Source organism: Hemiscyllium ocellatum, chromosome 26 (assembly GCF_020745735.1).
Source record: "Hemiscyllium ocellatum isolate sHemOce1 chromosome 26, sHemOce1.pat.X.cur, whole genome shotgun sequence".
Taxonomy (NCBI): Eukaryota; Metazoa; Chordata; class Chondrichthyes; order Orectolobiformes; family Hemiscylliidae; genus Hemiscyllium; species Hemiscyllium ocellatum.
In genome coordinates, this window is record NC_083426.1 from 24,868,916 (window position 1) to 24,885,440 (window position 16,525).

Here is a 16,525-nt window from a genome sequence, read left to right on the forward strand (position 1 = left end):
TTCTAGATAAATGTGGTCATGGGTTTGGAAGGTGTTGTCTGAGGATCTTTGATGAATTTTTGCAATGCATTTTGTAGATAGTACACATTGTTGGTGGTGGAGGGAGTAGATGCTTGTGAATGTGGTGCCAATCAAGTGGGCTGTATTATCACGGATGGCATCAAGCCTCTTGAGTGTTGTTGGAGCTGTACTCACCCAGGCACATGGGGAGTATTCCATCACTTTTCTGACTTGTGCCTTGTAGATAGATGATAGACAGGCTTGAGGGAGTCAGGAAGTGAGTTACTCACCACAGTATTCCTAGCTTCAGGCCTGCTGTTGAAGTCACTGTTTATGTGGTGAGTCCAGTGGTTGAGTTTCTGGTCAATGGTAACCCCAAGGGTGTTGATAATAGGGGATTCAGTGATGATAATACTATTGAATGTCAAGGGGTGGTGGTTACTTTGCCCCTTATTGGTGATGGTCATTTCCTGGCATTCGTACAGCCTGAGTGAATGTTATTCACCACTTGTCAGCCCAAGGCCAGCTATTGTCCAGATCTTGTTGCATTTGAACATGGACTGCTTTAGTATCTGAGGAGTCACGACTCTGCTGAACACTTAAAATAATGAATTCATCATAAGAGAAATAATTTAGGATTGCAGCTAATTTGCTCTTGATTTCAATGACAATTTGTTGAGCAGAACTACCAAAAGCATGAAAACTATTTTCTTGTGCTTTTGCATTACATCCATTCAGAAAAAGTAAACAATATTTAAATATTTTCCAGAAAATATAAACCTAAAACAAAAATGTGACATAAGAGATAATCTATGGGCACCGATGGTCAGGTGAAGTCTTGACAATATTCAATAACATTTTAAATTTATGATTGAACAGATTTATGATCCGAGATGGGTTGTTGTTTAATGATAGCTGAAAGAGAGCTGAAAGACCTATTCTCATTCTTGTTTGTATGATCTTTCTCTCAATTGAGAAGGCACATATGATCTCTGAGGTCATTTGAAATAGGCCATTTGCTGAAGGACAAGCTTTGGACCACTACAATGAGTGTATCATTGCTGGACAGATTCAGGATAGGCTCACGGCCTGTACAACCAACCTTCACGTCTCGGGCATCAGTACTTACACACTCATGAAGAAACACAAAAAGTACTGTATATTAATGAGGAGTGATCTCTCTACAGCTAAATGGTGGACTAATCACTTTAATAACTGAGAAGGTCATTGCTTGCTCTGGGGATCTGCATTCACTGAATGAATAATTTGAAATTGTCTCTTAACAAATTCCACAATGGTTGCTGGATGAACAAAAAGTTCTGTTTTTGTTCAAAAGAATATATGGTTAGTGAATACAGAATAATCTGGGGAGGAAGGGCTTTGTCTAAGTACTTGCAAGTTGCAGAGATGGCAGTAGTAGGTGGCAGCAAAATGTTTTTTTGCTTCAGAGCTTGAAAGAAAAACAAGTTTGAAATATCCTCAGGCTGCACTTTTGGTGGGATATGCCTGCTGTCAGTAATTAATATGAATACTAGCTTGGTATGTCACTATTAATTAAAGCTCAGTTCATTCAGTAATCAAGATTCTAATATTGATAGAATTGGACCACAATAATAAATAGAAATGCAAGGCACACATTTTAAAGTACTGACCTTGGGGTTTTGGTTTACCTCCTGGGTGTGATCAAGACATGAGTCCAGTACTTTCAGAAAGAGCATTATGGAAGTAAAACAGAGGAGAACCACCGTTTGCTTGTAGAGCTCAAGGAAATTACTCCTGACTATCGTAGCTCACAAAGAAGGTACTGTAACTATTGTGTATATTTAATCTTTCTTTACTTTGTTTCTTCTGGTCCTGACTGCTGTTCGCAGCATACTCTTTCAGAGGGGTCACACCTGCTATACAATATAAAACTGGGCAGCCATAAATTGAGGAAGCACAACGTTCATTTTTATAGAGTACCTTCCTGGCTTGAAGATGGTGTTCTTACAACTTCCAATTGAAAGTTGTAGTTGGCCAGATGGAGGTAAAAAAAGACGTGGCAAATCACTTACTTTATAACCTTCCCATTAATTGACCACGGAAGGGCTTTTATTGCTGGCAAGTCAAGAAAGCTCCCAGTGAGTTGGGGAGAGCAATGAGAAGCTGATGAGTCTCTGCACTGCCAACTTGCCGAATTATTTCCCCTCTCGCTAGCTGTAGGGAGGGGAAATTCCACCCCCATCCTCTGAAAGAGGTACTTGTGTGCAGTCAATAGGTCCCTGAACAATTTGGAATCCAACTATTCTGGTAAATCCATACTCTTGCTGACCCTGCCTGGAGACAACCCATGATAATTGCTACTTTTTGTACATATGACCTTAGTCACCAACTAGATGCAACATACTGAAGGTGCTGTCTATGTCATCCACTTCTGCCTGGCATTCTCCTGGATCAATTAATTCCAATTTCCAAAGAGATTAATCAAATCACCCCAGGTTGCACTTGAATTGGCCAGCAGTGAATCCTAAACCATTTTACATTTTTCAGGGCTTCAATAGTGTTAACAATATGACATCCAATTTCATGGCTGAAAACTTCAATAATAATGGTATAAATTGGTGATTCACGAAAGTGATCGTTCAAACACCTTTCATCCATTATATGAACCTGGTGCAGGCCTGAGATTACGATGGGAGCATGGGACAGGAGACTGTCCAGAGACCCGTGAATTAGCAGTCAGTCAGAGACTGGCTAACAAAGGAAATGTCTGCTCCACAGCAATAATGTGCCGCGGGCAACATTGACAGGTTAAAGGTGGGGCAAACTTCTACTTCTGATAGGGAGGAAGTTTCATTTTTGATTGTCTTGCAGCTCCAAGAGATCATATAACACCAAATATTTGGTGGTGGGTCCTACTGGGACTGCATTCCCATGAACTATAGCACGAGTTAAATCAGGGTAATATTAGGCTGGGGATGATGGTTTTAGATTTAGACGTAAGAGATAGGTATAAAAGAAGAGGGCTACTACCTCCTGCGGTGTCCCCCAATGGATCTCACAGGCACCCTCCAAAAATAGTCCCACCATGAGTTCCCAAAAAAACTTAATAAAAACAAGCTGCTTATTCCCACATGGCTGCTCTGGCCAACTGTATTATGTGAGCAGGATAATGTTGGGATCAATTAAGTTTTTAACAAACTCAGTTGACCTTGATTTATTTACTTTCATCGGATGGTTCAGCCTGTTTCAGCCTGTCTGTATTATGGGACTGAATACATGGATGATTAGGAAACTGGTGGATGAGATATCTAATTCTTTGCCATAGAAATAGAAATATATATTCGTATATTCATAGAAGGAAGAGAAATGAAATTTTGTACTTATTCTAAGTGTTTAGGAAGCACAACACAGAAACACAATCCTTTGTCCGAACTTCCGAAATCCGAAAAGCTCCGAAATCTTTCACATGGAATGCGGAGCATGATTTTGGTGTGCGAACAGGTGACCCAATTCCACACCCATTGAAACCATGTCACTCAGCTGTGGCTTGCCAGCACTGGCAGGCGTCAGTTGTGTCTCAGCACTCATCCTATTCACGCGTGTGTCTATTTTTAGGTAACTTTTTTTTCAATTTCACTTATGTCATTTATCGAAAAACCACTGGCCTCACGGATTTCGGATAAGAGATTGTGTACCTGTATCTGCAGGTGGCTTTTGCAACAAAGAAGTCAGATCAAGCAAAGCATAAGGATAGGCTAAATTTGGCAAGAGGATTTTGGGTTACTAATCTCGAAGCTCAATAAATCATTCAAAAAGCAACTTGTAAAGAACCTGGTTTGAAGTTTACTTTGTACAGATGTAAGAGCTGGACCATATGGTTGGGAAAAACCAACATGCTAAATAGCTTTGAAATGTAAGTTTGTTGGAGATTGGATAGGTCTGCTCAACAGAAAAAACAATACAAAAAAAAAGGAACAGTGCTGTGGAAATTTAAGAATAAGAACATTTGTTGAACACAATTAAGAAAAAGCAGACAGACTGGATAGGTTACATTTTAAGAGGAAGTGGAGTTGTAATAGAGAGAAGATTCCCAATATAAAGGGAGAGGAAAACATGGAATATCATGTCGGATGGCTTGAAATTGAAGGAATTTATTTATTTATTGGCAAATGAAAATACTGGCACAGCATATTGATAAATGGGAAAGATTACAATGGGCCAAGGAGAAGAATGCCTGATGATGAGTCTGATGACGATAAGATGCAGGTATGTTGCATATATGAGATGATTATTCTGAATAAGTTTCACTCTAAGAGCAAACAAAACTGAAATGAGTGGTTCCTTCATTAACTGACAATTGTCTGCTCCTAATTCATCTTAGTTATAAATTTGAAAAGTGATTACAGAATGTAGAATACAATTCATTTCCAATGCATTTTAAATAAGTTGCTAATTGCTTAAATAAATGCAGCTCTTGTGTGTGAAGTTACAATATTATGATATTTGCTGCATTTGAGATGTGTGGTAACTTTAGTCATTTGCTGCTGCATATTGATAAGACTTTCCAATTAACACATTTTATTTCAGTTGACAACAGTATTTACATTCACCAATTATGCATTATAAATATTATTTTACATTTGTAAAAATTTATACATCTACCATTTTTAATAGGTTTGACATAACATGAAATCTTTTTACAGAAATGTACAAGCAAAACAGTAGAATAATAAAGGCACTTATTCTATTTACAGTAGTTTTAAGATTAACACTGTTTACAATTGTGCTAAACATTACTAACTATATTAAAATTGAGAATAAACCCTTCTTGTCTGCAAAGTGAACAACTTGTCAAAACTGACAGGACATTTGCCTCAAATTCTGTTCCATGGGAATATAACATTTTAAAAAAAAATACATTTCCACTGGATTACGTGGAAAGTTCAGAAAACAATTCAGAAAACCAAAAAAAAAGAGAGCCAATGGCAGACTCTTAAAATCAAAATTTCCCACAGAAATTAGAGACTTGACAGCTGTAAAGTATATCCACAAAGTGAAAACTTCAGAAACACGGTTTACAACATTTCATTCCAAGGTATCTGAATCATTTCCAGTACAATTAAAACAATTACATTTTCTTACACCTTGAGCACAAAGTATGATCAAATACCAAAAATTATATTGAAACCATTTGAATCCTGTTGGAGATACAGCTCACATTTTCTCAAATGACATGTCAGAAAGATAATTTTATAAAACTTTGAACTCAGTTCTTATGAACTGTCTTGCCAAGAACAGTGAAAGACATTTTAAGCTTGCAAAATAAACTGTCATGTGAGATATACAACAAATATCCAAATTACAGCATCTACATTTACAACATTGGTTTGCCAAATATTGTTTGTCCAAGTCAGTTTATTGACCTTCCCCTCCCCTTAAAATATTACTGAGCTGTCATAATCTTAATTGCAATTCAAGTGGTGTGATGAAACACTTCACATGTTACTTAAAGAACACCAGAAGAGTTCAGAGGAATGGAACAAATACCTATTTGTACTAAATCAGCAAGAAATTATATCTGGGCATGTTTTACTTCTATTATTGGCCCCATTTTGAATTTGTTTTGCTAAATACATACATTGCTGTATTACAGTAAAATATTATGTGTCTTCTCATTGCAAAACATTAAATGTGCCAAAGCATTACACTACCTTTTAATTTACAGGTAATTTCTAAACCTGACTTCTAAACCTAGTGAATTCTAATCAAAACCAAATGACACACAAAACATATTCAAGTCAAACATATTTCAGTGGCCAATTCTTTTTAAATGGCTCAGTACAGCAGACTAAATAATATTACAGTGCCCTGATCAAAGAGAATTACAGAATACCTACAATTGCAAACATTAAATAATTTACACATAGTTCTGTCTAACAAAGCAACATTGCTGTCACCAAAAATTTCAGTTGCTCCTAAAATGTTTAAGGTCTCAGAGAGGATACTTATTGCCATGTCTCATGAATTGTGGCAAGCAAGTTTCACATATATGTTCCATTCTGTTATATGATGCTTAAAATCAATTCATTATATAAGAAACAGCAAAAGAAAGATTTGTCCATCACAAGACATAATGTAAAATAGTTCCCTGAAGCCTACAAGGCAAAATAAAAAGAGATTTTGGGATGGATTTTACCCAGTGAGATGACAATTCACTTTTTGGAAGAAAATTTGCTGGAAGCTGGCTTGGTGTTAGTAAGCCATAATTTTTCAATATTGGGACAGTGCTCCCTCACTTGGAAGAATGGCCCTTTCCCCACCTAGGAGCTGTCAGCCCCTCCTGGCAGCACCAGAGATGTGTAGTGGGCATTGCCACAAGTATTGGAATGAACAGGAGGAAATTAATGGCTGCCCAAGAAGCTAAATCCCAGGATATTCCTACAGTGCAGTAACAGGTCATTCAGTCCACTGAGTCTGCACTGACTCTCCAAAGAGCATCCCATCCAGAGCCAGCACACATCTTATCTCCATAACCTTGCACTTACTTAGGCTAACCCACCTAGCATACATATGTCTTCAGGGCAATTCAGTGTGACCATATTATTGGTGGAGAGAGCATCCTGGGATCAGGCAGCCAGATGAGGATCAGGTTTTAGTAAACTCCAAATGAAGCGCATCCCCAATACCTTTCTCTTTTTGTTGATGTAGGCCTTTGAAATAGCATGCGCATTCTCACCAAATTTTCTTCAGTTGTATTCTGGCATGGGCTCAGTATTATTCAAGTCAACAGGCTCATTAATATAGATATTTATTTAAATATGGCAGATGGTAGTCGATTTTGGCACTTAGCTATCCAGCATATTATGGAACTTAGGAGGAGATAGGAAGATTGGGGCATGTAAAATCTAGTCCATTATTTCTAAGAAAAAATGAATAAACTTTGCTACAACTGCATAAGCTATATCGATTCATGGGATACAGAGAAAAAAATAAAAGTGTTGATTTTACTTATCCACAGCTTTTGAATGAAACCTTAAATTTTTCCCTCAAATGGGACAGGTAGTTACAAATTGTGCCTTTATTCTGCATCTATCACATACTGCTCAAAGAAGCTGCTCAGATAAATAATTACTGCAACATTGATAATGTTAACATTGATAATTTCCCATAGGGATTAAAGGGAGAGTCAAGAGCTGAGTTGTTTCCTTAGAACCACTGGAGGTAGGAAAAGTCAGAATTCCTGTGAGTTGTGATCTTTGAAAAAGCCAAAATTGAACAAGCACCTTTAAGAGCATTCAGCAGCAAGGGTATGCCAACACTCCATCATAGAATTAATGGTTTTGGACAAAGTTTGAATCTATTAGAGGAAGTCATAAGGACCAGAGCCTGAGTTTGACTAGTAAATAACTAACATCAGCCTCCAAAGTTCTCAAAAATATGCAATCTGAACTGCTGCTTGCAAGCTTTGCTCAGTTTGGTTAGTGTGACCATATGGACTTGTATGGAAAGAACAAGTGAATAAAGACAGAACTGAAGATGATGAAAAAAGTGTAGATGATTAGAAAAGTGTAATAGTTGCTACACTTGCAATCATTGCAGGACTATTCAATTTATCCTGATCAATGTCGTCCCCACAAATCCAAACGTTTGAAGGCTGGAGATTCATGTCAGTGCTATATCAATGTATCTGGAAAGCACGGTCAAACTCATAGGAACTAGACATGAAATCTCTATTGGCATCGTCTTGAGGTAAACCTTCATGGAAATAATTTGAATACTGATAATGCTCTTAATGAGGATGAAAGCTTGTTACTAAGTGCACTGGTATGCTTAAGTTCAATCCAGGGAACTCAATTCCACTGGCATCACACAACCTGCCAAAGGCAATGGTGATTGAAGGCATTCAATGTGTTCGGGTGCATTGATTTCTCGTGTAACATTCACATGTATCTAACAGAAATAGCAGCACCAAGCACAGTGAAAACTATGTTTACTTCTTACGGAGATAGATATTACAGTGGAGGGGTTTTTCCTTATCTATCCCACTCATTAATGTAATGCCAGTAACAGATGTTTGATTACAGATGTGTTCCCAGATGTAATTAAGAACTCAAATTTTGCACCTTTCAGGTTTCAGAGAAAGTGACAGATAAGTGTTACTTCATGATTTGTGCAATTTTATGAAATATTTCATTGAACCATAATGTTCTGTTTGATTATTCATTATTTGGATTAAAAAGACTATTCTGTTGACCTGCTTTTCCAGTATACATATATATCATGAGCAGACCGGTCTTTAGACTCAATACTAATGCCTGTAAGGGATCACAGTGATGAGCTGCAATATTTAATTAACACCAGCACAAGATGACATACCATGTAAACTTTAAGTTATTGTGTTCCTCTGAAATTTTTCACCAATTCATTGTAATATTACTGTCAAAATTGGTGGAGTCAAGGACAAGGTTTTTCAGGATATTTGACAAAGAATAAACTGTTTGCCCAAAGGACATGTACATCCAAAGCTCAATATAGTATATTAATTACTCTTTGACAGAAGTTTTCCTCCATCTAGCTCAACAGTATAAATGAAGATAAAAGAGAATTGTAGAGTAAGATCAAGGATGGAAATATGGGGACTGATAATAGCTTACAATGAGATGTAAACTGCAGATAATAATGTGAGAACGAAAAACTTCCACTCAAACATACATGCTTTTGCCTGACTTACCAAGCTAGAGTGCAGCTCAATTTTGTTTTGTTACATGAACATCACAGTTAGTGCTGTTGAGAATTACATTTGGAATAAGATACTTGTGAATTATTGCTTGCAGTACATCAGGTCACAATGGCAAAATACGCTTTTCTTCCTCTACTCAGAAAACCTTGAAAGCATGATTTTCATTTCATTCCAATCCACCATTATTCTTCTTTAAATATAACTTGGTGAATTAAATACAGTTAGATGCTGTCAGACAATTCCTGATTAATGTCTCTAATGTCCAACGTATGCCCATTTGTTAAACCTTTTGAGCTCCATGTTTTTACCGTGCAGTCACTGAAAGAAATAATACACGTTAAGAAAATACATTTTGATAAATAACTATCATAAATCCTATCTCTGGTTCTGTAATGAAGTATTATTGCATTATCAAAAAATGTTGTTAGAAAAAAAATTTCAATTTTCCACCTTGTGGCATTATAAACATGAAGAAAACAGGCTTGAAAGCCATAGAATCATAAAATAATTACAGTGCCAAAGGAGGTAATTAGACTTGTCATGTCTGTTCTGGCTCCTGCACTAGTAACTCAGCCAGTTCCAATCCTTTGCTTCTTCTGAGTAGAGCTGCATTTTTTCCCTTCACATGTTTATCCTATTCTCTTCTGAATCCCACTCTCTTAGGCATCACCTTAAATTGGTGTTCAATAGTTCTTGGTCTTCTGCAAATGAGAATAGACTCTGATGCCTCAAGAGTTTGAACTCCCCTATCCAATAACCTCACTATCTTCTCTTGTCTGAGACCACCAACACTAGTTTCTCCTATTTATGTAATTTAAGTGCCTCACTGTGGCACTATTCTTGTAATTTTTTTTCTCCGAATCCTGTCTAAAATCTTCACCATCTTAAGTGTAGTGCTCAGAATTTGAATCCAATTCTTCAGTTTGGGGCAAAAACAGCATTTTATAAACATCCGTAATAACTTCCTTGCTTTTGTACTCTTTGTCTCTCATGATGAAGCACAGAGCTGCATCTGAATTTTTGTCCCCTTTCTCAAATTACCTTGTGACCTTCAATAAATTATGCACTCGTACCCCCCAAGGGCTGGATTTAATTGAGGTTTTCCTTTAGCCCAGAATAAATGATAAGTATGAGCATGCTGATATGAATTTAACTGTTTTGAGGCAAGACTTCTGTTCCTGTTCAGTCAGACATCCTGCTTTATAGGGTTGCCTGATGCCTACTGGAGGCCAGCAATACCAAGCAGGAATGGTGGTCACTGCCAATACTATACTGAGGACATACAGGATGCATTCAGCATTGGACCGTGTGCAACAGCTAACTCCTGGATCTTTGCCAGGCAGGAAAGGATGAGGCAGGAGGGGTAGAAGAGGAAAAGGGATAAACTGCAATAGGGTGCCTCATATTGGCACAAGGGATTTGAAAAGTGGAAACTATTACCTAACCCCCTTTGACCAACCAAAGCCTGTAAGAGCAAACCTGTTGGCCTACATATTGGGCACAGAACTCTCTCACTGTCCATTAATTGGAATAGGGGCAGGATGCAGCCCTTAAGCAGGTATTAACAGCCATTTTGGAGCCTCAATTCTGCTCTTACAACTGAAGTAGGGACAGGCTGTTGGCTTGTGGGCAGAATGCCCTTATTTTGTGCCACCTGCCAACTTTCCAGTCATAGGTCACTTTGCACCAGTACTGACTTTGGATTTAATGAATATTCCATCTCTTCACCCCTCCTACTTCACATTTCTTAGTATTGAATTTAATCTATGAGATAATTGCCCAATCCACTTACCTGTCTACATCGTGTCATATTGAACTATCCTAATCACAATATTTCAAAGGTTCTGTCATCTGCAAATTTGAAAATTCGTCTTGTACACCCAAGCCATGGTGGTCCTAATCGAGACCCTGAAGAATTTCACTGAATACTTTATTTCAGTTTAAGAATAATTGTTCACAATTCACTTTCTTTCCTGTCACTCAGCTATCTTTGTATCCATGCTGTCACTGGGCTTCAACTTTATTTGCAAGCTGGTAACGTGGAACACAATCAAACCCATTTTTGGAAGTCCCTGCTGACCACCAACAATTGCAATCCCCTCATAAAATCTCTTGATAACATCAAAAAAACTCAATCAAGTTAGTTACATATGAACTGCCTTTCGCAATTCTCAATCTAAATGATGCATTGACTGTTAATTTTGTCCAAAAGCTCAGCACCATTAAAGATTCAACTTATTGACCTATAGTTGCTGGGTTTATTTCTATTCCTTTGTTTGCATTTATCCAGTCGTCCGGGAGATTCGAAGATTATTGTCAGTGTTCCACAATTTCTTTCTTTATTTTGCTCAGCATCCTTTAAGTATTCCCTTCTAGGGCCTAATGAATTATCGACCTAAGTACAGGTAGCCTGTTGAATAGCCCTTTTATCAGTTTTTAGCCCATCCAGTATCTTTCTGATCTCTCTTCTCACTATCATCTTCTTCCTTGGCAATGACAAATGTAAAGTACTAATTTGGTAATTCAGCCACGCTGTGCACCTATGTGTGGATCCTCTTTTTCATTCCTAACTGACCACACACCTCACTATATTTTTATCATTCATAAGCCTATAAATATTTTTGATTCCTTTTTATATTGGTTGCAATTCTCTTCTCACTCTTTCATTTTCTTTTTTACTTCCCTTTTGTGTTCTCTACATTCAACCTGAATTATCCATCCAACGTCTATCATATATATCCTTTCCCTCTTCCTCTCACTGGCTTTCAGTATCCCAAGAGTTCGTGCCCTGGATTCTTCATGTTTCTCCTCTGCAGGAAAGGACTTGAACTATGTCTGAATCATCTGCTGTATATAAGCAACTCACTGTTTGTTATCAGCTTTGACCAAACTTTAATTCCAAGTTACCTGCAACTAATCAGTCCTCATTGCGCCAAAACTGGCTTTTCTCCCATTAACTAGTCTTACTCTGAATTGCACGCTGTCCTTTCCCATAGCTAAGACATTTTCTGGCTGTCCTAATATAGACCATCAATGAGACATTTTCAAGTCAGATAGCCTGGCTTTCAAGGCAATACACTTTTTTATGATTCTCTCAGCACAGTTCTGGATGGTATCAAGAGATTGTAGTGACAGAATGTCAAATCATTTCATTCACAAATAACTTTAGTGAGACACTATTAGACTGTTTCAAACTTATCACAAACAATTCATATCACTTTGGTGCTTGTCAGAAATATATTTTATCCTCCCTTTTTATATCTCCCAAGAAAAACCTGTGATTAGGTTTATTTGACTGAATTTAATTACATGCTTACAGCAAATTCTCATCTGTCATAACAGTTGCCTATTAAAATGTTGTCCTCCTCTCCACGGCTGTGAAACTTTCCTAACTATCATTTATATCACTTTCTGATGGTAGAACCATCACTGACAAGCTAGGTTTACTCAATTGAAAGCAAAATTTAAAACAAATATCTCATCTCTTTACTGTGGTCTCATCAGCTACATTTTTTTTTCAAAATTAAGTGCAGGTTAAAACCACTTCACCCAAAGGTCACTGGCAGAATCAACTGAAAAGCTGCACATGCTTGAATTATTTCAAAGTAAGAAGTTGATTTACGATATTGTTATGATTCCTCGAGGAAACATTTTTCCTTAGTTACTACTATATATGTATCTTCCTAGATAAATCAGAACATGGTTTATTGGAATTTAAAGGTGAGACGTGTGCCATATGAACCCCCCAGGGTTCATTTAAACTTGAACTTTGTGCTACCTTCTAATTTCATAACAGACTAAATGTACATTATTGTTTCAGGTAACACATGCCTTCACAAATTCTGTTCAACGATTCAAAGCTCCAAGATTTGTGTGAATTCAAGTAGGAAATAATTCAAGAAGATGCATTGATTAAAAAAAAACATACAGGGAATGAAATGAATGTATTAAATTAAATGTGCTAGATGTTAATATTATTCCCACATCTCAAATGATTAAAAAAAAACATGAAAAGAATATTGTAGAAGGAGGAAAACTGCATCCTATCTAAAATTTCAACTTTCCTATTTGAAGGTGACATGCATATATATGACTCAAACTTCATTTCAAGTACTTTGACAAATTACACATATTACTGTAAAATGATTTGAAATTGGACAGATTTGCCAGCATGGCAGGAAAATTCAAAGAGAGATTTCGCCTTGCATTTATGATTGGCAGAAGGGCTGGTATAATTTACCCCTGTGTTTGAGTCCACTTGAGTGGGAGCTCAGTATTCTAGCAGCAGAACTCGACAAACATGATATAATTTATTTTGTAAAATGATGGTTAGCACTTCTTATCATAAAAGGGCAAAAACACTTTGAAAAGATTGTAAATATTTGAACTTGACAAAAGAAACTGCTCCAGAATAACCAATTTCGTTACTATTGGATTAGGGGAATTAAAAATACATAGAATCATCTTCTGGACTTAATGTTCACAACGGTGAAATTTATGGCTTTCACTTTAATTCAGAAAGGCTTAAAAGACAAATCATCATACCAATGAGCAGCAAAGAAGAATCAAGTATGGAGCAGAGCAGAAATCAGGAGATTAAGGTATACTACTGGCACGACTCTTAATGGCAAGGACACGTCGAGGTAAGCAAGGAGTGAGGCCTGCAACATAATTCCATAGCTTCACCCGGCAATCGCTGTAGCAGGAAGGAAAGAGAAAAGAGAGATAAAGGAATATAATACAAGTTGGAAGATGTGAGAGGGAAGAGAGACCCCAGAATCTATTGATGCCCACCAAAGGACCTGCAAATAAAGATTTCTCCTTCGTATCATCTAGATTTTGATTGAAATCAAATTTTCACAAGGGGAAGTAGTGCTATGTCATGAAATTAGACTGGCCTTTCCTAGGCATTTAGCAATAGTACCAAACATTTGCTTAGCCTAGGTGGAGACACAATTAAATAAATATGAAGTTTATTTTCAACAATCAAATTAAATGATGTCATGAAGCTAGTATTATAATTTAAGACTTGTAAAATAATTTGGTCACAATGTTAATACCATTTTAATTAAAGCATCCATCTTCAGAGAAGAATGAGACATTAACTTTCTGGATTAGAAAGAAATAATCTCCCCTGGTGATTTATTTGCTGGCAGCGCTTTGATCCTGTTAGAAATTCTGTCTTATACTAAATATTTTAATTCCCAGCATTTAAGCTACTCTCCAAGCACACTGTTGACATGTTCTTCCTTTTAGCTTCACAGTGTATAAGCTCTCGTGAATTTTTTTTCAAAATAGCAAAAGGAATTTTCTAAAAAACTAATCTGAATGGTCCATTTACTTTTAAGCTTTATTTAAAGCCACTTTATGTTTTCATACCTGCACTTCTATGCTGAATACTAAAAAATACAATTACAGTTTTTCAGTGCAGTACAATATATTAAATGCATCAATTGGGAAACTTTTAAAACACATATATTGTTAATATTCCTCTCTTTTCTGTCAATGGAGTTCTTTGTAGTCTAATGCCTCAACATTTAAATGAAAATCAAAAGGAGCAAGTATTCTTGATCCAAGAAATTTCAGGAATCCTGAAACAGTCCATCCTGTATCATTTACCAAAGAAAGATTCAAGGATATCAATGCTATACAGAGTATCCAGAATGTGATCTTACCAATTCCCTGTACATCTATACAAGACTCTTACTGTGTTTATTTTTCAGACTAGCTTTTTTCCCAGTACTCTAATTTTTCCTTACTTTTATCATTATTTGTGTTTTTTTTAATATTTTAATCAGCAATCTAAACTGCCAGCCATCTTTGTACAATTGTGAGCTTTTTCTTCATGTTTCATACTATTTTTTACATTTCTGGTTAACCTTGGGCTGAGCTTCTTTCCTGTACAAAGTTAAAAATCACACAACACTAGGTTGTAGTCCAACAGGCTTATTTGGAAGCAGTAGCTTTCAGGGCGCTGCTGTTTCATCAGGTGGTTACACCTGATGAATGAGCAGCGTTCTGAAAGCTAGTGCTTCCAAATAAACCTGTTGGACTACAACCTAGTGTTGTGTGATTTTTAACTTTGTACACCTCAGTCCAACACCAGCATTTCCAAATCATTATTTCTTTCCTGTGGTATTTTACTTTCCATTTGGAATTCATCCCATGTAGTCAAAAAAATCATTAAATGTCTGCCACTGTATCTCTTTGATCCTATACCTTAAAAAAACATTTTAACAAGGTGAAGTGCACCAATCATCAGAACCAAGGTTCTTTTGCTTCTGAAAATCTGCAGCAGAATTTTCTCTCTTTGAACAACAATGACCTTTCTTGGCAGGGTCACTGAATTGACTCTCATAAACCAGCATGATTGTTCACGACATACCTCGAAGCAGTGAAAATCCTGCTGGAGTTTGTGCAGATGGCATTAATGGGGCTGTCATGGCCTCTGATCTCTCCCAGTGGTGTAAAGTTGTCTATGTTCCAAACTTTAAGCATTCCTCCTCGGCAACCACTTAGCAACAAATCACGACCAGGTACAAATGCCAGAGCACATACCCAATCCTTGTGAGCATTAGGTATTTGCTAATTGAAATTAAAATACATATATTAAAGACTAGTATGAAAACATAACAAAACATCGAGCACAGAAATTAACATATTGCTCCAGAAACTCTGATAATAACAATGCAAATAAATCTTTAAATAGATACATCATTCTTGAATTGCCACTTGTTAAGATTAAACTATAATTGAAAATATAGAATCTCTACAGTACAAACAAAGGTTATTTGGCCCATTGAGTCTGCATAACCCTCAGAAACGCATCCGACAGACCCTCACAAACATCCCTACACACTAATCCCATAACCCACGTTTACCATAGCTAACCCACCTGACCTCCATATCCCTGGACATTATGGGGGAATTTAGCATGGCTAATCCACCTAACATGCAAATCTTTGTACTGTGGGAGGAAACTGGAGCACCCGAAGGAAACCCACGCAGGCCTGGGAAGAATGCGCAAACTCCATACAGACAGTCGTACAAGGCTAGAATCGAAACTGGGCCGATTGCTAACCACTGAGCCACCGTGCCACCCCTGTAACACATGGAGTGAATCAAATTGGTTGAAGCTTAGCAGCAGTGATACTGGGAACCACTGAAGGAGGCCAAGATGGATCATCCACTCAACACTTCTGGCCAAAGACAGTTGTGAATACTTTGGCCTTATCCTTTGTACTAATATGCTGGGCTCAATATCGAGTTCAATAGCGAAAGAACCTGATTCTGTCCTTCTCTTTTTTTTAAACAACTCTCACAGCCAGTCCTTTTTGACATGGGTTGCTTTTCGCACAACCAACCCATTTTCACCCACTCTCAGGCCTATTATCACATCCCGATTAGTTTTCACCATTCTCTGCTACCCTCAACTCTTATTATCACTTATTCAGCTTCACTTCTGTCCTGGCCTGCAATTAATAATACCCTTGTTTATTTGCCCCTTTCATATCTCTCTCTTGCTCTCCCTGAAGTGTATCTCCATCTATGCACTCACCTACCTCACTCCCAACCGCAACCACAGGTCTCCAACAGTGTTTCCCAGCTGCTAACAGTTCTGATGAAGAGCAACCGGACTTGAAATGCTAACACAGATATACAGGACATGCTGAGATTTGTCAGCAATTTCTGTTTCAGTTTGAAAAGGATCATTGATCCTGGGAATGAGATGACTAACATGGAGAGGTGGCATTGGGCAATTGTTTAAAAACTCCACTGTTCTGGAGGACACACTACCTAGGA

At 37.3% G+C, this 16,525-nt stretch overlaps 1 protein-coding gene across 4 annotated transcripts in view; it reads right to left on the reverse strand.

Annotated features, from left to right (window-relative positions):
- Positions 1-5,205: 5,205 nt before the first annotated feature.
- Positions 5,206-16,525, reverse strand: part of kif21b (kinesin family member 21B) — a 182,575-nt gene continuing 171,255 nt past the window's right edge. For all 4 annotated transcript variants that reach the window (XM_060845457.1, XM_060845455.1, XM_060845456.1 and 1 more), the window contains 2 exons: positions 15,108-15,307; positions 5,206-9,040 (listed from right to left, as the gene is read on the reverse strand). In XM_060845457.1, coding sequence (XP_060701440.1) covers positions 8,944-9,040; positions 15,108-15,307 — 297 coding nt within the window. In that variant the 3' untranslated portion in view covers positions 5,206-8,943. The remainder of the gene's footprint in view (positions 9,041-15,107; positions 15,308-16,525) is intronic.